We start from the raw sequence: 21,850 nt of genomic DNA, 5'->3' as shown, positions 1-21,850 counted from the left end.
TAACTTTAAATCCTAGAGCAAATCTATCTTCTATTGTGTGTGTATATAGACCACAAATTAAGCATGATTTTTACGAATTAGGCAAGAAAACAGTAAATAGAAATGGAAATTGAGACAATACATTTCCTTTGAAATGCAAACACAAGTGTGTAGATTAATCCTGGATACCTTTCTATATCAGTGAAAAGAAACTCCTCCTGGATATAAACAGAGCCATTATCTGTTCAATTCTGGGCACTTCAAGGAATTGGTTTTAACTAATGCATCTCCTTGGCATTGGTTGCAGATTTCGTAGTGAGCCTACATTTTTTATTAAAAGGAGCTACACCCATTTTCTACAGATGGATTTAAATAGGCAGAATTAATAATTAGTCTTAAAAGTAACTTTGTCTAGAGAGAGGATGATAGATCCCACAATCTTCCACGCTATGTGAAGTTGATATTCATTTCAGAATGAGCTTCAAATTCAATTCCTGCCCTACTGCTCTCACAGAACTGTTATGTTCTTCACAAGAGAAAATGAACATGGAAGTACTTTGAAATTCTTAAAGTCAAGTGCAAGGGCTCATTCCTGTTACTGCTACCATTAGCCTCTAATTAAAATATGTGATTTAACTGTTGCCATAAAACTCCAAATAAGCCTGTTTCTTCATCGCCTGGCTTGTGATGCCCCTTTAAGCTGCCACTTCACAAAGTCTCCAGGCTGCCACATTATTTGGCATCTGTGTTTATTATTTGCTGCTACCTGTTTCATTCTTATTGCTAAGTAGGCATCACTTAATTATCAAATTCAGTGATGTCAGAAACTACATTGTGGTAGGACAATAATAATCATACATTGGATATGAATGGAGTATAAACCAGGACAGGATGTCATAGAGAAGATACCCAGGGCACTTCTAGATGTTTGGATCAGCATGGGCCTCCTTTTATTTTCTGGCACAGACTCCAATAGTACATGGTCTATGTATGAGGAGTGTTCAAAAAGTTCATGGAAATGCATATTATTAAAAAACTATGCATGGATTTTGAAGTTATTCTGCACCAAAATAAACTTATCTTTTAATTCCATTGTGCACCATCTTTTTGGAGTCCTCTCATATGGAAGAGTGATAAAAGGACAAGTTGCCTTTTTGTGGTCATCAAGCCCATTGAAAATGCCCAGGAAAATGGTATATGAAGTCTATTGTTTGACTTTTCCTTGATCGTAGGGGAGTGGCAGCTGGACTCTCCAAGAGCTTCTTAAGTGAAAAATCAGAAATTATGAACCAGGCATATTGGCCAGTTAAAAACTGGGGGTCGGAGGGAGAAGAGGGAAATAACTTGAAGTCTCCAGAACAAAATGAAAGCACTCCGGTGAAATGTTGATAATTTTGCCGTCTTGAGATGCGGGCTTTGGAAACGGGAGCTGTTGCAGGTTTTGAAAACTGGAACTGCAGTGCCTCCTCCAGGAGAAAGAGGACACTTGCAAGTTTAGAACTCACCGAATGAACTGGCTCCAGCTTGAAGGCTCTAAGATGGAGAGGATTGAGAAAGTGATCCTCCCGGGAGCTTCACTGAGCTCATATATTAGTCACAGATAATTAGTGGATTGGAATTTTCAATGAGCTTTTCCCAGTTTCCTTAGGGAGATACACAGAGTTATTCCTTCGAGAAGATTTTATTTAAAAATTGGCCAACTAGCTCCTGGCCTTGGAAGCAAGGGGCAGAGGGCAGAAGGCATGGGCAGACTGTGGAGCCAGCGAAGGGAATGGGCACTTTCTGGATGCCAGTTGGTACCAGGTGCCCCATCTGAGTCACCTCACTGTTTTTAGGGTGCTCTGTCAAGGTTGGCATTATTATCCCTATTAATAGATGTGGCTCAGAGTGCTCAGGAAGTTGCCCAAGGTCACAGAGTTGCTACATGACTTAGCTGGAAGTGGAGACCCAGTGTGTTCTACTCTTCCCAGCACATCTAGTATCTATCGTGTGCTGCCAGGTGGGCGCATGTGCTGCAGGAAACCTGTTCCAGCCACTTAGCACCTTGCACAGCCATGGCCAACTCTGCCATGATCACCCCACTCTTTGCTGCAGAACTCAGGCCCCAGACCCTTCTCAACTGTCGGTAGCTGTACCTGAATACTGCTGGCCTTGCCTGGAAAGTGGGAGCAGTAAACTGGGAAATAGGAGACAGCGATTTCAGACTGGCACTGACCTTGATTCAGTTGCTCTTGGGACTCAGTTTCTGTCGCTACTAGATGAGGATCCTTAAATTAGGCTCTTTCTGATGGAAATATTCTGCAGTTAATAACAGCAACAGCTGCCACAGTGCCGAGGACTTTCTACGTGCTGAAATTCAGTGTTTCTCCATTTCAGTACTAGAGGCATTTGCCGTGGAGACTCTTCTGGGCACTGTAGGATATTTAGCACTATCCCTGGCCCTAGACCCTAGGTGACAACGGTGCACACCCCAAGGTGTGACGACCACAAATGTCTTTAAACAGTGCTAAATGTTCCTTAGGGTGGAAGGCAGAATCACCTCCCTTGAGCTATATTGCTCGTTTTTCAGATAAAGAAATAGAGGCAGAGTGATCATGCAGAATCGCAGACCTTGGAAATAGCATAAGCCAGAATATGAAGCTGTGCCTGAACCACTTCCCTTCAACGTATTTTCCAGTAGAATACCTGTTTCCCAACATCCTGTCCAGACTCTTCCTTTGTCATCTATATTCAAAGACAGTGCCTTGTCTCATACCTGCTGCCATGGTTCTTTGCTAACAATCGCCTATCGTGTCCTCACCCAACTTGTCTGGGATTTCCTTGTGGGACACTGTCTTGTATTTCCTCCTTCTAATGTAGCAGTACCTGGCACAGTAGGTGCAAAGATGTTCACTTAATAAATGAACAGATTGGTTCCAGGGCTCTAATCCTCCCCATCCAAATCCAGTTCATGCCCACTGATTTGTATTATAAAGAAAAAGGTTAATTCAGCCAAGATAAATTCCTACCAGACCATGTACAAAACGATTAGGAAATGAAAATTAATTGAGTCTGAAAATGGATGCTTGAATACTCAGGATCTAATAAGGCTGCTTGTTAACTTTTCAGGAGTGAATTGTTGCCTCTGACTAAAGGACAGTCATTTTGTATCCAAAACCGGGCATCAGACAAGACTGAGGGGGTAGTATGTGTTAAGTACTACACGTCAACTCGTTCAGGATCCAATTGCGCCCTCTGTCAGGACATGTCTTCTGGGGTGGCAGGAAGTGCCACTGTCCTTCCTACAGAATGCATCCAATGACTTTCTGGTGATAGGACATGCTTGCTTTCTGCGGTTTTTCCAGCAGTCAAGATGAAGTATTCTGAGCAGCCTTTGTGCCACCTGCCTAGACGAAAGAGACTCCAATCTGTCGACGGCTTAATAGAAATTTCCCTTGGTGAGAAGCCAATTCACTGACCCTGCTTGGGAATACACCAGCCACCCCTTGCCATCTGCATAAAGCCCTAAACCGAGGGTGTGGAATGATCCGTTCACAGGCAGGGAGCATGACAAGAGACTATGAGTTGAATTTGCAAGTCTTGATTTGCTCCTCGTGATTCCTTCTCAAATGCCACAGCATGTGCGGGGAGTTAAAACGAGCAGCGTTGTCACGATGCAGCCAAGCCTGATTAGACAGCCTGGAATTCACTTCCCCAGTTTTCCGCGTGGGCTGCACACAGCGTGAGAGGGAATGAGAGAAAAGGCGTCATGGCTAGGAGACGGCTGACAAGCCCTTGCTCATCCAGGCAGGGCAGCAAAGGTGGCTCTGCAGAGGCTTGGCGTTTCTCTGCAGCAGCTTTGTCAGCACCAGGCACGGGCCCTGCTGTCTGCAGCACTGCCCTGCTCCCTGCCTCTCCCCCCCCACCTTCCTTCCTTTCCTCGTCTTTCTTTCCATCTCTTTCTCTCATTCTTTCTCAGGTATTTATGAGCATTAGCCTTTCCCTTTTCCCCAGGCCCCTAAAAAGTAAATTATTTATGTTTCCATGCAATATTTTGCTCATTAAACTAAATCAGGGTAAACGCCTCTGTGTGACTCATGCTTGATTTTCCAGTGCCTGGTATACTCAGCACCACGAGCATCCTCTATGCTTAATAAATGTGGGCTGGCTTAATGAACGAATGAAGAGTGAGCACTTGAATGAACAGAGGAACAAGTAAAGCACGTCAGAGTTGTGGTTCAGTGTGCCTCTTTGTCGAGGTAACAGTCTCTGCATCCCTTTAGCCTTTGCTTGCTTTAGTCTGACCCAACACAGTGAAATATTTTCAAAGACTACAACTGAGAGGACATTTTTAAAGAATGCAGTGGGTGATGGTGAGTAAAAGGACTGGCTATCGAGTATGGCAGATGATGGGTTGTGCCTCACCTCTGTGAAGCGAGCTTGGCAGCCTTGACCAAATTACGTAAACTCTTCTAGCCTTTAGTCCCCCTTAAACAAAATGCGCACTGGAGTATAGACCCCATGCAGTCAGCGCAAGGAATGAATGGAATAATGTATGAGAAACACAAGATGCTGTGTCAGGCATAACACAAGCATATAAAAAATGGTAATGCTAATGACAATAGAATGATATTGATATCGGTGTTAATTATTGCTAATGCTCAACATTAATATTTTAAAAGACCTGCTGATCTGCTGAAATAACCTATTACTTCCTGACACATTTGAGATGAAAAATTAACCTGCCAAAAGTTGTTGGGCTTGAGGCCTAATAGCATAACTCAGGGGTGATCTATATATATCATATACTGTAACTATGTCTAATTTACCAGCTGACAAGAGAATTACTTAAGAGTGCCTCATTCCTAAGTCTACAGTTACTGTGAGGAAGTTACAAATCTTGGACAATTAATTGCTATATTCTTTTTTCATAATGTTTTCATTTCTATAAAATGTCATGCATTGATTGGAAAGGAAAGCTTGAGGCAAGCAGCTGGACCTCCCATCAACCTTTCAAGCAGATAAAGCAAGATTATTCACTTTCAGCAGTACTGACACAGGGCTGGATCATTCTTTGATGTTGGGGCAGTCCTGGGCTTTATGGAACATCAAACAGAATCCTTGGACTCTCCCTGAGAGATGCAGCCCACCCCTGCCTCCACTTGTAACAACCTAAACATTGCCAAGCACCCCCTGGGGGGGGGAGGGGCAAGATTCATCCTGGCACTGAGAACCACTGAAACACAGTCATGAGTTTCATTATGCTAGGAGCAGGCAACGACCACTCATAACTGTGATTTGGCCCATGAAAAGTTACCCATTGGTAGACAAGGAGATTTGGGTCCTGAGTCACCTCCACCTAGCACCAAGCTGGCTGCAGGTGTTCTCCATTGCTCTCAAGTCTACACCCTTAGAAGCTCGGTCACCAATCCTCTGTTTTCATAGAAACCATCCAGGTTGCTTCTGTGTGTTTGCTACCAAGAGGCCCTTAAAGCACCTGCCACAATCGACTCAAAGACTCCTTGCGTTCACCCTCAAGAGTCCTTTACACCCACACAGGCTATAGCCAGGGCCTAGAACAAGAGCACTGCCAGACAGGAAAACAAATGAACAAAACCTTCATGCGGTTCAGAACCACTGCAAACTCGTCTTTATCCTACCCGAGTGAAGAGCAGAAGAAAAGAGCAACACAAATCAACAGAAACATTGTGGCACTCAAGAGTGAAAAATCTCAGCATAAAACCATTTCCTTCAGAGAAAGTGAATAGAGCTTCTGTAATTGGGTCAAAGCAGGGAGCACTTCAAAATTGAGGACAAAAAATTTCCAGCAAACCACAGAGAAGACATTTGGAGATTTTTTTTTAAGTTTAGTACCATGTAAAATAATAAATCAGTCCTAAATCTTCTGGCAGAGGGAAAAGGTTATGAAATCGTGATAAGTCAAAGACAATGAGAAATAAATCCTCTTAATTCTGAAGGCTGCAAAGCCACATGAAAAAAAAATCTAACAGAATTTAAGGTGGAAAAGCAAAATACAAAACTGCACATGTGCTATGAATGGTGCTACTGAAGTAACAAAATATAAGAAGAACCAGTTCCCATTTACTAGCTATTACCCCATCCCAGGTGCTATGCCGGATGTATTCTATAAATACATTTCCCTAATCCTTTACAACTACCCTATGAAGGAGGAATCATTTTCTGTTTTTTTCTGAGTAGAAAAATAGAGACATAGAGCCCAAAGGTGCTAAGGTGGAAGGAAATAGGACCAATTCTTCATTACCTCTAAAAAACATATTGTTAGCAACTGCATTGTATTGCATCCCATATGCAAACCCAAAGACTAGAACGGGAGATAGAAAAGTGAGCATTATGCTAAAATGGCAATTTTCTGTGCAATTATTTTTTATTTCCCAGCTTCTATTACAGTGTAATACTGTTTAAACAGATAAATTTTTTAAACTTATTTTGCCTTACCATTTGAAAGGGATGATATTTCCATTTTACCCATCAGTTTAATAAGTGTACCTAAGATGATAAAAGGCATTTTCCCAAATATGGAGTTGATAATACTGTTATCATTGATTTGTTATTGATGCAAGGTCTTTTTCTTTTTTAATATAGGTATTTACAACTATAATCTTCCCTCTAAGCACTGCTTTGCTTTATTCTACAAACTTGGGTACATTGTATTTTTGTTTTCATTTCTCTCAAATTATTTTCTAATTTCCCTTGTATAATTCTTTTTCTTTGACTCATTGGTTATTTAGGAATGTATTGTTTAATCTCCACATATTTGTTACATATTGCCCCACTCCCTTCTGCTATTGATTTCTATTCATTCCATTATGGTCACAGAACAGATTTTGCATGATTTCACCCCTTTTAAATGTATTGAAACTTTGTATTCTGGCCTAATAGAGTCTGTCCTGTACAATGTTCCATGTGTTCTTTCTTTTTACAGTTTACTATTGATTTTTTATTTTTTAAAATGTTAACCGAGTTATTCGGATGGTACAAAAAGAGCCAAAAGAATATTAATGGGATGAGTCTGTCTCAAAGGAAATCACCATGATTAATTTAATGTATTATCTTTAGAGAAATCTCATGCATGTCCACACAGGCTTATTTTTTACCACAGTTGTTTGTGAGACAGAGAGCTCCCCATCTGCTGGTTCACTCCTCAGATGTCTACCATGGCCACAGCTGGGCCAGGGCTGAAGTGGGAAGCCAAGAACTCAATCCAGGTCGCCCACGTAGGTGGCAGGGACCTACTCACTTGAGCTATCACCATGGTCTCCTAGAGTCTGCATTGGTAGGAAGCTGAAGCTGGAATTGGGAGCTGGAAGACAGTATCAAACCTAGGCACTCTGACATAGGACATGAGCATCTTAACCAGTTTTTTTTTTTTAACCATTTAGGCCAAACACCCACCCCCACAATAGGTTTTATACTACCTATGTATGTCTCACAGAAGCTTCTATTTTTCAGATATATCTTGGAGATTTTTTATTACTATGGAGAGAGCAGCTGCATTGTTTTGTAATGGTTCCTATCTCTTCCATGTGCTCTTGAAAAGAATGTGTAATCTTGTTGGGTAGAGTGTTCTATCTATATCAGTTAGATCTAGCTGGTTTATAGAGCTGATCAAGTTGTCTGTATTCTTCTTGATCTTCTGTCTGGTTGTTCTAGCCATAATTCAAAGTAGGATATAGAAATCCTTACTTATTATTATTAGATGATCTATTTCTCCCTTCAGTTCTGTCAATTTTTGCTTGATATATTTTGGGGGTCTGTTAGGTGCTAAATGCACTTTCTATCATGTGTCTGGGTACATCAATTTGCCCTCCTGCCAACACTCTCAACATTAGCCCTTGGATCAGAAGGAATGGTAGTGATGCATAATGTTTAACATTTGAGAGTAATGAGCACCGTATGTTCTCTTCTATCAGAGATGACATCTCTCTGGATGACTGGTTGGTAAATATGTCTTATCTGGACATAAATGTTCTTTGAAAATGAAGCCAGGAATTTCTTGAAAATTAGGTTTTCTTCTGCTTTTATACATTTTTCTCCCATTTTGAGAATATGAGCCAAACTTGACATTTTCCCTCAATTTTAAAGTTTCCCAGGAGAACATAAAACTATGCTTAATGAATTAAAATCAAATTTCTGAACCTATTACTGATTATGGTCAGTGATGCTACTTTCAGCCCTTGCAAAAGAAGGTAGTCTTGTCTTCAGTGGTACTCTCCCTAAGAGTGCAAGCATTTGGAACATCTCCATCTGTAGGGGATACCAGACTTGCTGTGATCAGGGTGCTAGTAATAGCCTCCAGATATGCCTTGTGTACCCAACATGTATCAGATGTGTCACAGCTTTTAAGGAGCTGTATTGCAGCACGATGAAGAAGATATATGCAGGAAAAGCAACACATTACAATTTGGCAAGCATTGTGACAACACAAACAGAAGATGCTAAAAGAGGGGCAGAGCACTGGAGGAAAAGGGCTGTTATAGACAGAAGGTTTGTGCCCCCCACCCAGATTCATATGCTGAAGCCCTAACCTTCAATGTGATAGTATTATAAAGTAGGGCCTTTGAGAAGTAATTAGGTTTAACTGAGGTTATGACGGAGGGGTCCTCATGTTGGGATTAATGCTCTTGTAAGAAGAAGAGACATAAGATCATTTTCTCTCTACCATGTGAAAAGCCAGGAGGAGGGCCCTCCGCCAGAACCTGACTATGCAGGCCCTGATCTCAGATATTCAGCCTCCAGAACTGTGAGAAATAAATGCATGTTGTTTCAGCCAACCAGACCATGGTATTTTTTTATAGTAGCCCAAACAGACAAAGAAAAGGGCATACCTCCCCTAACAGAGCATAATAATGATTCTTTTCAAATCTATAAAATCCAAAATCAGGGGGCGGCACTTGTGGTGCTGTAGATTAACCCGCTGCCGGTTAGTGTTCTGACTGCTCCACTTCACATCAAGCTCTCTGCCAATGGCCCGAGAAAGCAGCTAAGGATGGTCCAAGTGCTTGGGCCCTTGCACCCATGTAGGAGACCTGAAAGGGGCTCCAGGCTCCTAGGTTCTGATCGGCCCAGCTTCGGCCATTGTAGCCATTTGGGGAGTGAACCAGTGGATGGAAGACCTCCTTCTCTCTGTGTAACTCTGCCTCTCAAATAAATAAATAAATCTTTAAAAAAATAAAATAAAATCCATACTCGGGACTGGCTAGCCAATGTGGGGTATTGGATAGAGAATAACCTAATATTATAGGGCTGCATGTGAGTACAAGGGAGTTGCAGGTCACTCCAACTCACTCTTATTTATTGACCTTTGGCAATGTTGATCTAAAAAGACTTGATGACACAAAAATGCAAGTGCTTTCCTCAGTTCTTAATGGCACATGGGAATTAATTTCATAGGTTTTCATAGTATATATGACTGAAAGATACGAAGAATTTATTAAGGATCACTAAAATTTCGCATTTTCCCGAGATAGTTTTTTCCCCAGAGCTCCATCAGTCTCATGGCTTTCTTTGCTGCTATCTTGATGTTCATTAGCATAACTGTAAAAGGATTCCAAGGCTTTACTTCATTAATCCTTTCTTATAATTACTACCTTTTTTTTTTACCACTTTGATATTTATTTGATTCCTCTCCAATTCTTTGGTATCAATGAATTACTTTACTACTGAAAAAGATGAAATGGTGTGGGCAGGTTATAGAGTTTCATTTTGCTCTGCCCCAGAAGTTTTACCCTACTGTCTGGTTTCAACAGGCTGGGGCCATTTCCTATGTCCAGAGACTATCTCTGAACCTCTGTTTAAGTCATTCCATCCTATTGTGTCTTAGAAATTGTCCCTGGGGCTGGTGTTGTGGGATACCAGTAAAGCCACCCATACAGATGCTGGTTCGTGTTCCAGCTACTCTACTTCTGATCCAGCTCCCTGCTAATGGCCTGGGAAAGCGCCAGCAGATGGCCCAAGTGTTTGGGCCCCTGTACCCACGTGGGAAATCTGGTAGAAGCTCCTGGTTCCTGGCGTTGGCCTGGCTCAGCCCTGGATGGTGCAGCCATCTGGGGAGTGAACCCAGCAAATGGAAGAGCTCTCTCTCCATCTCTCCTTCTCTCTGTGTGTGTAACTCTGACTTTCAAATATATTATGTATATTTTTTAAAGATTTATTTACATATTTGAAAGTCAGAGTTACACAGAGAGAGAAGAGGCAAAGAGAAAGAGAGAGAGGTCTTCCATCCGCTGGTTCACTCCCCAATTGGCTGCAACAGCCAGAGCTGCGCCAATCCGAAGCCAGGAGCCAGGAGCTTCTTCCAGGCCTCCCACATGGGTGCAGGGGCCCAAGGACTTGGGCCATCTTCTACTGCTTTCCCAGGCCATAGCAGAGAGCTGGCTTGGAAGTGGAGCAGCCAGGTCTCTAACCGGTGCCCATATGGGATGCTGGGCTTCAGGCCAGGGTGTTAACCTGCTGTGCCACAGCACCGGCCCCTAAACAAATAAATCTTTAAAAAAAATTGTCCCTGACCCCAATTCGTTGCAAATTCTCCCTCTCATTACATGATAACATTGATCATGTCTACTTGTTAGTAGTTCATAAACAATCATAGGATAGCATCTGTTACTAAGCTACTATTTCATTCTTGAATTGTTATATTCCTTTTGAAGCAGTTTCCCTCATGACTTAGTGTACTGTGAACAGGGACCACCTTTTGTATCTGTACATCTTAGTACAGAAAGAAAAAAGTGCCCGTGATACAGAAGCTAGTCACAAAGGTTCCTTAATGAGCACCCATGGACTGGTGTGAAGGACAGGGGAAACAGAAATAACCAGAGTCTATTTAGACACCAGCCCTCAGCAGTTCTCCAGGCTCCCTAGATTTTTGTTCTTGAAGGCTGAGGGGTATCTACTGCAGCTATGAGCAGAGAAGCTGAGAGTGGCCTCTGGTGGTAGGCCTGTGAGATTCTTGAAGTATCAAGCCTTTTTACTGTAATGTAAATTTTAAATGTTATCCTGAAAACTAAAAAGAAAGAAAGGTAGAAGAAAGGAGGGAGGGGAATATCATTATGTTCTTAGACTTGTATCTACAAATCATATTGAAGCTGTTAAAAATCAATTAAAATAAAAATTAAAAAATAATGATGCAAACAAGCCTGGATGGGGGCCTCAACTGAACACTCTCATGTCTCTTGGTTTTGACTTGGTATTTACTATCTCTTTGTTGCCTGCTCTGGTTCCTGATTGGGCCCAAATCCCAAGTCCTTTTCCATAAGCCATTATTCCTTATTGCTAATAAGCCAGCAATTGGCCATTCTGATTTTTTTCCATTAATATTTTTAATAGATATCTATGAACAATGCTAGCCATGACACAGGGCATGAAAAAATCTGAAATCCCATTTAAATGGAGTTAGTGATCTTGGATGGAAGGAGATGCTGCTCTGTCTTAAATGTATATAGTATATTAATAGTTAGAATGTGGACTTTGTATCTCATAGTTTTCACAGTGATGGACATTATTGACATAATGGAATTATTCACTCAGTCTTAAAGCCAATGATCTGTTTGATAAAATAATTGGACAATACAGGGTGAGGGAGGGTGACAAAGTAGTGGCCCAAGAAGGAAGAAATCAATCTAAGCAGTGAGGAGTTAAGTGATGACTGGTCTAGGGTATTTTTACTTATGAGTCCAGTGATTCAGTCAATGTGAAAAATGCTCTCCCTCTAACTACAGACCATGACCATGGAAGTCTTGGCATCTCAAACATATTTGCAAGAGAACAGATGAGTTAAAAGCAAACCAGCTTGCCAACTCTCCTGCAAGAAATAAAGATCATTCTTGGCTTAAAACAATGACTGCACTCATAATTCAGATCAATTACTCCGATCACTTAGATTTTCACATGCCTGTAAGAATAAGAACAAATGGGCCTTTCTAAGTGGTTTTTCCTTAGAATTTGTTTAGGAGAGAAGAATCATTGAAGTCTTTTCTTTGAACTTGAAGTAGAAAACTGTTCTGAATGCCCTGGTAGATTTTCAGTATTTATTCAGTTGATATTGCTTTCTGTTCTTTGTAAGCAGACATCCAAGTCTAGTAAATCAACCTCACTGCCCAGTAATACTGCAAGGTCCTCTCTGAGCTCATTTTAAAACAGCATTCCTTTGACTCTTCAAAACCAAATTGTTCTCGAACTGGAACTGGGATTAAATTTAGGTCGAGAAGGATTTCATAAAAAGCAAGAGCCTTTAAAGTTCGCATTAAAAATTTATGTATCTAACTGAATGGCTTTTGGTTGGGTGATGATAATAAATATTACCAAAATATTCATCTCTCTTCTCTAGGGTTCTCACAAGAAAGATCTGTAGCTTCATCCAAGCATTTTGGAAGATTTCATCCCAGCTTGCAGCACAAGCAGGACTGAGCATGATACTTGGTCATCAATTTGTTTCATTTCATCATAAACAATAACAAGTGTGTGTAGCCATGTGTCAGATCAGTTCCCACTCATGTCACTTCATCCCCTTCCAGATTTCTTGGAGTCATACTAAGGTCATCAAATCCACTGTGTTTTGTTTACACCCCTTTGTTCTTTTATGTAATTGTGCTGAAAACACCAGATAATGTTCTTTTAACTCAAAATGGCTTCTCTCTTTTTCTAGGCTGTAAAGAAATCTTTTTGGCAGAACTAACTTGCAAATATCCTAGTATGTCCATGTAAGCATGACACAAATCACATTGCCGTAACACATTGGATTATCTCACAGAGCATTCTGTTCTTCATTCTGTCTGCAGGAGAAGACACAGCAGGGCCCCATCTGCCCCACCGCTTGCCTCTGCCATTTCCATGGTCAGAAGATTTCAGCCCAATGCCCACAGGGAGTGTGTGTCCATCTGTGAGGTGTGGTCGGGGGAGTTGAAGCAGTATAACAAGTAAGTGACAGCATTAATTTTGAAGTCATACCTCTTTTTAGAATCCATGATAAGTGGGAAAAATCAGTCTAAGGCTCATTTCTAGAATGAAGGAAATAATTGGATACCATGAGGCTTTAAAGAAACAATTGATATAATGCTGTTTACACAGATCTGGCAAGTAATAAGTGATTCATAAATGTTTCTAGTGTTCAGCATGAAGATACTCAGCTCATAGTGGTTGAATAAACAGGTAAGTAGATGTATGAATGAATGAATGAATAATGAACCAGATAAAAACCTGTCTCATGTTTTCAGGATCGATTACTCTCCTTTAAACAAACTTCTGCTTAAGAAATGGAATACATTGCCTAAAATTGTACTTATGAAATACATGAAGTTTGTATTCCTTAAATAAAAGGTTTGTTCAGGGGAAAAAAAAGAAACTGAGTACACTGTGTGTGGTGGGCTTTAGTAAGGATGGATAAAGTGTACATTTGCTCCCAGAGTTTCACAGGAGAAAGAATGATAACTTGAGCCAATTCCACACTCCCCCTGCTGGCATCATTTCCGTATCAGTCCACAGGAACCAGGTCTGCAGATGGATTGTGGGCTGAGGCCTCACCAAGGGATGAGGGTTGAATGGATCCAATGAAAATGAAAATAAGGTCACCAGCCTTGCCTGCAGTGCCTTTTCGGGTGGCATATATAGTTTTGTGCCTACCCTTATCCCCTCCACAGCCAGTCACTACAAGGTCCTCCTGCTCTGCCTTACACACAGCTGGGTTACTTGTTTCAAGGCTTGAACTCCTAGGTATCTGCCCCTTTACACTTCCACATCCTTGCTGCAATGACCCTCTAACTCAAAAAAAGTTCACCATTTGTTGGGTATCTGGGCAGGGAAATTAAGGCACAGGATAAAGGGGGCTCTCTGGGCCCCAAGATCAAAAGCTCCTAAACGCTCTTTCCCAGGCTTCTTTCCTCTTCAAACATCATCCTTCCTTACCTAAGAGTGATCAGAAAAGGAATGGCAAGAAAATGTCTTGGATTTGCTGTCTGACTGCTTACAGAATAAGAGAGGCCCCAAAACACGGCTTTTCCAGAAAACTGCACCAGAACTGCTGGTTGAAATTGACAGCCCTGACATGCACAATCAGACTTGCCCCAAATGATGGAGTTAGAAATGTGCCAGGGGATTCCAATACAATCCCATCAAGGTGGCATGTACCAATGCCATCTCACTAGTCCAAGTGATCAATTTCAGTTCACATTCGATGGCTCTGATAGGTCTAAGAATCAAAGGGATCACACAAACAAGACAAGTGTCTGCTAATACTAACTGATAGAATCAAAAAGGGAGAGAACGATCCAACATGGGAAGTGGGATACACAGCAGACTCATAGAATGGCAGACGTCCTAAACAACACTCTGGCCTCAGAATCAGCCCTTAAGGCATTCGGATCTGGCTGAAGAGCCCATGAGAGTATTGTAGGCATGGAAAGCCAAGATACCATGGAAAAGAAAAAAAGAAGAAGACCTAAAAGAAAGATCTCTGTGAGTGAGATCCCAGTGGAAAGAATGGGGCCATCAAAGAAGGAGGTACCTTTCTCTGAAGGGAGGAGAGAACTTCCACTTTGACTATGACCCTATCGGAATAAGATCAAAGTCAGCGAACTCTAAAGGCTTCCATAGCCCTGGCAACTCATGACTAGAGCCTAGGGAGATTACTGACACCATGAACAGGAGTGTCAAATTGTTAAGTCAGCAACAGAAGTCACTGTGTACTTACATCCCATGTGGGATCTGTCCTTAATGTGTTGTCTAATGTGCAGTGATGCTATAACTAGTACTGAAACAGTATTTTTACACTTTGTGGTTCTGCATGGGTACAAACTGATGAGATCTTTACTAATTATATACTGAATCGATCTTCTGTATATAAAGATAATTGGAAATGAAAAAAAAAACCTGGTGTTAAATTGGAAATGGCATAGAAAATTAATTTTTTTAAAAAATATTATGTAGGATCTCTGTCTTTAATGTGCTGTACACTCTTATTTAATGCTATAACTAGTACTCCAACGGTATTTTTTTTCACTTTGTGTGTTGCTATATGGGGGCAAACTGTTGAAATCGTTACCTAATATATACTAAACTGATCTTCTGTATATAAAGAGAATTGAAAACGAATCATGATGTGATTGGAAGGGGAGAGGGAGCGGGAAAGGGGAGGGTTGTGGGTGGGAGGGAAGTTTTGGGAGGGGTGAAGCCATTGTAACCCATAAGCTGTACTTTGGAAATTTATATTCATTAAATAAAAGTTTAATTAAAAAAAAAGAAATTGACAGCCCTGGTACTCGGCAAATGCTTCTGGAATGCTAGCCTCCTTCTATGGAAGGCTTTTTGAGGCAAAGAAAATATTTTTCACTCACCTTTTTTATTCCAACTACTGTTCAGCTTTGGGAACATATTTCAGTTCACTTTTAATATTCTGGATCTCCGATAGGTTGACCGCAGGTCCTGGAAGTTTCTTTGCTCCTGGAATTGGCTTCTTCTCCTCATCTGAGGCAGGAGGAGCACCCTGAAGAAAAAGGAGAAAAAAACTCACACCAAAAAAGATATTTTATCTTTTTGGATCATGAGTGTAAACCAGAAAAAAAAAATAAAGCAAGAACAATGTCAGAGGGTGATCCTAGCAGAACAACTTTCTCTTATATTGTTCAGACAGCCTCAGAGCTTCAGTAAGATGCCTGAAGGATGTGAAGGATGTAGGGGAATGTGGAATAAAAACAAGGAATTTTTATGTGAATTAGAAAATACTAGAGGGGCTGGCGCTTTGGCACACTGGGTTGATCCTCTGCCTGTGGTGCCAGCATCCCATATGGGCGCCGGTTCTAGTCCCGGCTGCTCTTCTTCCCATCCAGCTCTCTGCTATGGCCTGGGAAAGCAGTAGAAGATGGCCCAAGTCCTTGAGCCCCTGCACCCACGTGAGAGATCATGAAGAAGCTCCTGGATCCTGGCTTTGGATTGGCACAGCTCTGGCCACTGTGGCCATCTGGGGAGTGAACCAGTGGATGGAGACCTCTCTCTCTCTCTCTCTCTCTCTCTCTCCCTCTCTCTCTCTCTCCCTCTCTCCCTCTCTCCCTCTCTCCCTCTCTGTAACTGTGCCTTTCAGCTAAATAATAATTCTTAAAAAAAATACTAGAGCATTGTTCAACATAATGTGACTAATAAAAATTACCACCAGCAAGAAGGATTTGTGCTTCCAAGACAAGTAACTTATAAGATCAAATTCAGTTTGCTCTCACATGATCCTAATATGCTTGACAGCAGAAATTTGTAGAATATTGGTGCATTAGCTTTTACAATGATTTAGTCTACAAGTTTTCACTTTTGTTTGGGATGTAGTAGCTGCCAGCCCTCATTCCAGTAGCATCTCTGGGAAACATAAGCAAACTGAAATGGACAAAAGCAAAACCCGTTTGAATATGGGTAGGATAAGAGAAAGTGACAGGAGCCCCAGCTCTCCCCTGCTCCTTTGGAATGTATTTTAAATTTCCTGTGATTGAATGCTGTTAGGTCTCTGTCACAGCTTTAGGGCGGGACATTGTCTGGTCCAGAGGTGCACATGAGTGTTGACTACTGTTTAAATGATTACTTCTGAGAATGCACCATAGTGACAAACCTATGCCTGTGTGTACATACATAAAACACACCTGTAATAGTAATTATAAAACAGGATCCATTGCTGTGTGTGATTTGAACTCGTGACTACAGAAGAAAGTTGCTCGTTAGTCCCTTCTTCCTATTTGCAGGGAGGCAGGGGAGAGTATGTATTTTCTGCAGCTCTAGGAAGGAATATTTGATCACTGCGGCACCCATGAGCAGGCGTCGTGGGTCAGTTTACTGCTGGTAAGATAACTCAATGATAGCCTCAGCTGCTTGGCCCTGAAATCTGACCATCACCTGAGGTCATGCTTCCCACAGCTGCCTGTAGCCAATGACTGAGTGCAACCAGAATCCTAATGCAGGCCGACTTCTGGGAGACGCGGGATGAGAAGTGAGCTGAAAGAGGCCCGAGTCTGAGAAACTTCCATACCACCCTTTGTCCCTCTCTGCTTCCCCTCATTACCGTCCCACAGCTCTCCCAGCTTCCTACAGCTGCCTCCCCTTATTCCTTCCAAATGTTTCCCCCAATCAATATTTTGAACATCCAGCCCCATCCTAGATGTGCTTCTTGGAGGACCCAAACTAACAGTCCCCAGTGCAAGACTGGCAGGGCTCCATCTGTTTGGCCAATAACTGGGATAATGAACACAGTGTGGGGAAAAGGAATAAGAAACTGTGTCTTTGCCTCTGGTGAAGTCTTGGGTACCCCCAGCTTGCCTTGGCATTTGGGTGTTCAAGCTGATGCTGTGTGTTAGTCTCTGTATGGTTCCTATGTCTAGTTCTCGAATTGGTTAGAACATAAAGAAAGCCATCCAGCTTCCCAAATTCCAATAAATTGTTTGGTAGACATGTGCTTTATAGAAATGTTTTAAAATTGCTTATTGTAGGGGATGAGTAGACATATAAAATATTGAGGTGCTTTTCTTCTACTAAAGGCTAATGGTTTTTCCTACAGTCGTTTTCTTTGAATCTGGTACAATGCTGATGAAATAGCTAATGTGTCACCCACACAAAATGATAAAGGAATTCAATGCTGACTGTACCTGCTGTAAATATCCGGGAAATATTGTTTCCCCAGGTCAATGTACAGAGCCATAAGATTGGCTGTTCTTCATCATGCATGCACATTCATCATTTATAACTGTAGAGTTAGAAGCAATTGTTAAAATTGTATGACATCCAGCTGGAGGACTAGGGATTCCAAAATGTTCTTTACTGAGCTTCCGAGGAGAAATTTTTTTTAACAAGGATATAAAGTGTTTTTAATATGTGCAGCAGTGAAATGAAAAATGCTTCCTTACTTATAAATGTTCTCACGGTTGTTAGGTGGGTAGATCTTAATAAAGAAGCATGAAAGAGAAAATTGCTTCTAGTTCCTTCTGTTAAATTCTGGGATAAGTCACATTTACTATCTTTGTAACATTAAAATATCCTATAAGCACATTGAGCACATAAAGCCAATGTCTGTGCTTACAAGGGCACTTGAAAAAGTTTGTGGAAAATGGAATTAAAATATGTTTATTTTGGTGCAAAAAATTGAAATCTATGCATAGATGTTTTTATAATGCACATTTTCATGACAACTCTGTAAATGCATGGAATTCAATTTTTTTGCATCAGTGTTTTAAAGTACCCTTGGATGTGTCTTTGTACAAAGATTTGTGATGTTAACATATGCAGATTAATAATGATAATATTTGATATTAGACACCTTCCTTTCAAGTTATTAAAACCTCAATGCAAGTGAACTAAGCCAAGCACAGAAAGACAAGTACCACATGATCTCACTCATGTGGAGTCTAAAAAAGAAAGATGATCTCATAGGAGTGGAAAGCATAGTGGTGATTATCAGAGGCTGCAACAGGAAGAAAGAGGAGAGAGGATAGAAAGAGGTTGATTTATGGGTACTAGCTTATAGTTAGATAAGGAGTAAGAAATTTTGGGGTTTTATTGCCCAGTATGATGACTATAAATAATGTTAATTTTCTATATATTTCTCTATTTAAGAAACAAACTAGAAGATAGAATTTTGGATATTTTCAGCATAAATAAATGTTGTGTTTGAAGAGATAGTTTTTTTTACCCTCAGAGGACATTACATAATGTATACATGTATTGAATCATCACATAGTACCCCATAAATATGTACAGTTTTTATGTCTGTTAACTTTTTTAATATAAACTTTACAAAATAAGAATGAAGACTCCATGCCCTGTGTTTCTATTTTTCAAGGTAAGGTTTTTTACATTTGATTTGGTAATATCACATATAATGAAACATTGCAAATGGATATATTTAATAATTAGACATTATGATATTGACTGAGGAAGGGGGTTAATGGTAAAGCATTTTTAAACGGAATACTCTCTCATCTTTTATTTATGTATATATGTGCTTGTTTGAAAGGTAGAGTAACAGAGAGGAAGAGAGAGAGAGAGCTAACTTCCATCTACCCAAATGCCTGTAATAGCTGATGCTGGACTAGGCTGAAGTCAGGAGCCAGAAACTCCGTCTGGATTTCCCACATGAGTGGCAGGAACCCCAGTACTCGGTCCGTAATCTGCTGCCTCCCAGGTGCATTAGCAGGGAGCTGAATCAGAAGCAGACTCAAAGGCAGGACTCTATCTCAAGCACTGCACCACAATGTCATCTTTTAAAACCATGAAACCAGATTGCATTTCTTTTGTGAATGAGTTATTATTATAGTAAATTAAAGCATGAAGGAGCATGATTCCGGATGGGCCCATTTGACAAATTTTCCTACCAGATGCCCCACTGAGGTTTTCCCTCAACTCTCCTAGGTGCAAAGTACGGTCTGACCTGCTCATTAGGCTCGAATGCTGAAGACGTAACAACAGCAAACACACTGCTACTTGCTTTAAGTTATGTGGAATAACTCATTAAATCATCACATCAACCCAATAAATTAGATACTACCATTAGCCTAACATTACATTTCACAGCAGGGCTAAGAAACTTGCCCAGGGCCACACAGCTCAGAAAGCTGGACCAGAATTAAATAATGTGTTTGCATCTTGTAAAGGGACCAGCTGGAAAGGGAAATAATTAACAGAAAAATCCCAACATGCTATTTTGTGGCTTACTAATGATGGTATTTCAGTCAGAAGAGAGATTTGAGAGGCTTAGTGGGGGCTTGGCAATACCCTTCAAATCACTTGAAGCAAGCAGCTGCTTGTCTTGTGCAAAAGACCACCCTGCTTATTAGGACTTGGCTGCAAAGCCTCTGTGGGAGGCACATGCCAGTCTCTGGTGGGGCCAAACAGACACAGAGTACTGGGTTCTGAGAGTGGAGCAAAGGGTCCCCAGACACCAGGGGTGGGCTGGAGACACAGCCGGGGCTTGCAGGCCTTGTCAAACTGCCAAAGATTCATGCCTGCTTCCAGCTGGGCTGCATCCTCTTCTCCACACCAGAGAGGGTGTCAGCATCAAAAAACCTTTCCCATTAGAGGGGCACCCACTGCCCCTAGCAGAGGTGACCTGTTCTGTTCAAGGATGCTAGCTATGTTATGATCTCTAATTTATACAATAATTCTCTTAATACCAGGTGAGGCAATGAATTGCAAATCTATGAAAGTAACCAATTCCATGTTTGCAAAGTGGGTGATAATAATAAATGTGGAGGGCTGGCTCTGTGGTGCAGTTAAACAGCTGCTTAGAACGCCAGCATCCCATATCAGAGTTCAAGTCACAGCTGCTCTGCTACCCATCCAGCTCCCTGCTAATGCATCTGAGAAGGCAGCAGAAGATGGCCCAAACACATGGGTCCCTGCCACCCACGTGGGAGACATGGATGAAGTTTCTGGCTTCTGGCTTCGACCTGGCCCAGACCTAGCTGTTGTACTCATTTGAGTGAACCAGTGGATAGAATAAGCACCTTTTCTCTCCCTCTCCCTCCCTTCTTTCCTTCCTCTCTCTCCTCTGTCTCTCACTCCTCTCTCTCTCTCTCTCTCTCTCTCTCTCTCTCTCTCTGTCTTTCAAATAAATAAATAAATATTTTTAAAAATGTGGGTTATGAGGCAGCTTCCAAAATTTCAAAGAAAAATTAAATGACACATTTACCTTGGTGCAAAAAAAATCCACAAATTTCATAATATGCATTTTCCAGAAAGTTCTTGAAGATTCCTCTTATAAGTTATTTTGAAGTTTTCCTTTCTAACTATACCACAGAAGGTGGCTGTGGCCTCAGGCTAGCCCAGAAAAATCCTACTTAGGCCACCTTGTTGCCAAGTCAAGCTACACAACTACTCCCATGGCTACACAACTACTCCATTTCCATAAGAAATTTGTTCTAAGGTTCAATGGAGAGCTTGAGTCATTAGAGCCCACTCCATCCCTAAGACTCCTTAAGTCCTGGGAGTTCATTCCTGCTCTGATGGTAAATGAATAGTACCCCAAGAGCCACCCTCCTACCTAGTGGCATCATGAGGAAGCTGTCACACAATTCCTGGACCACTCCTGGGGTCCCTGAATTTCTGTGGGTACTTTGCTCCTTCCATTCTGTGTGAACAGTACATTTATATGTGTGGCTGATTATCAAGTAGGTGTTCATAAGCCAGGCTGTATCAGTGCTTGGCTATTATAGAAGGTGCTGGAACCATCAGAGAGGAGGCAAGCAAGAGTGAGAGCAAAGTGGCTCCCTAGTGCCTAACTGAGATACTTGGGTGGATGAAAATACCAGTTTTACAGAGAAGAGCGTTGACCATCTGTATCACAGAGGAGAGATGAGGTGGTGCCATTCTCCACAACAACTGCTACATCAGTGAACTCAGTAAGACAGAGAAGGTCAGGCCACCTTCAAATGACTGTCACGGTGGTGACTGACACAGCTTAAGAGAAAACACAGGAAGAAAAATCCAATTACAGATAAATGGAGGTGTCGAAGGAATTCCACTGATGTCCCTTCTACTTCCCTGCACCTTTTTCTTGAAAGATGCAAAACAACAGGTCCAGGGTCCTCAGTGAAAATTGGATAATTAGATCAATCAATGAACACTTACTGAATACCTACTAGTCCACATGCCATGTCAGGAATAGAGAAGGTCCTGCTTTGTAGACAGATTCAGACATGCTTGACCAAACTCCCAGATGGAGTGCTCATAATCATGAGTTAACTGGATGACCAAGTTAACAAAGCACCAGAAAAAGCACGTAAGGTCAGGTCTTTGCAACTCGTTTGTTCACAATTTTTATTCATCAGAGGTGATTTAGGGGGTGGGTGTTTGGTGCAGCAGTTAACATGCTGCTTGGGGTGCCTGTATCCCATATTGG

General features: G+C 41.4%; 1 protein-coding gene across 2 annotated transcripts in view; it reads right to left on the bottom strand.

Annotated features, from left to right (window-relative positions):
- SMPX (small muscle protein X-linked) overlaps window positions 1–21,850 on the bottom strand; it is a 60,628-nt gene that overhangs the window by 19,902 nt on the left and 18,876 nt on the right. Inside the window, exons 4-5 of one of the 2 annotated variants that reach the window (XM_062184106.1) lie at window positions 15,322–15,472; window positions 8,942–8,952 (exon numbers count right to left, since the gene is read on the bottom strand). In XM_062184106.1, coding sequence (XP_062040090.1) covers window positions 15,338–15,472 — 135 coding nt within the window. In that variant the 3' untranslated portion in view covers window positions 8,942–8,952; window positions 15,322–15,337. Of the gene's footprint in view, window positions 1–8,941; window positions 8,953–15,321; window positions 15,473–21,850 lie in introns of those variants that run through there. The other variant, XM_062184105.1, reaches the window with a different exon arrangement.

The sequence above is a fragment of the Lepus europaeus genome, chromosome X (assembly GCF_033115175.1).
Source record: "Lepus europaeus isolate LE1 chromosome X, mLepTim1.pri, whole genome shotgun sequence".
Classification (NCBI taxonomy): Eukaryota; Metazoa; Chordata; class Mammalia; order Lagomorpha; family Leporidae; genus Lepus; species Lepus europaeus.
Note: the sequence above shows the minus strand (reverse complement) of the source record. Positions and strands in the feature narration are given on the sequence as shown.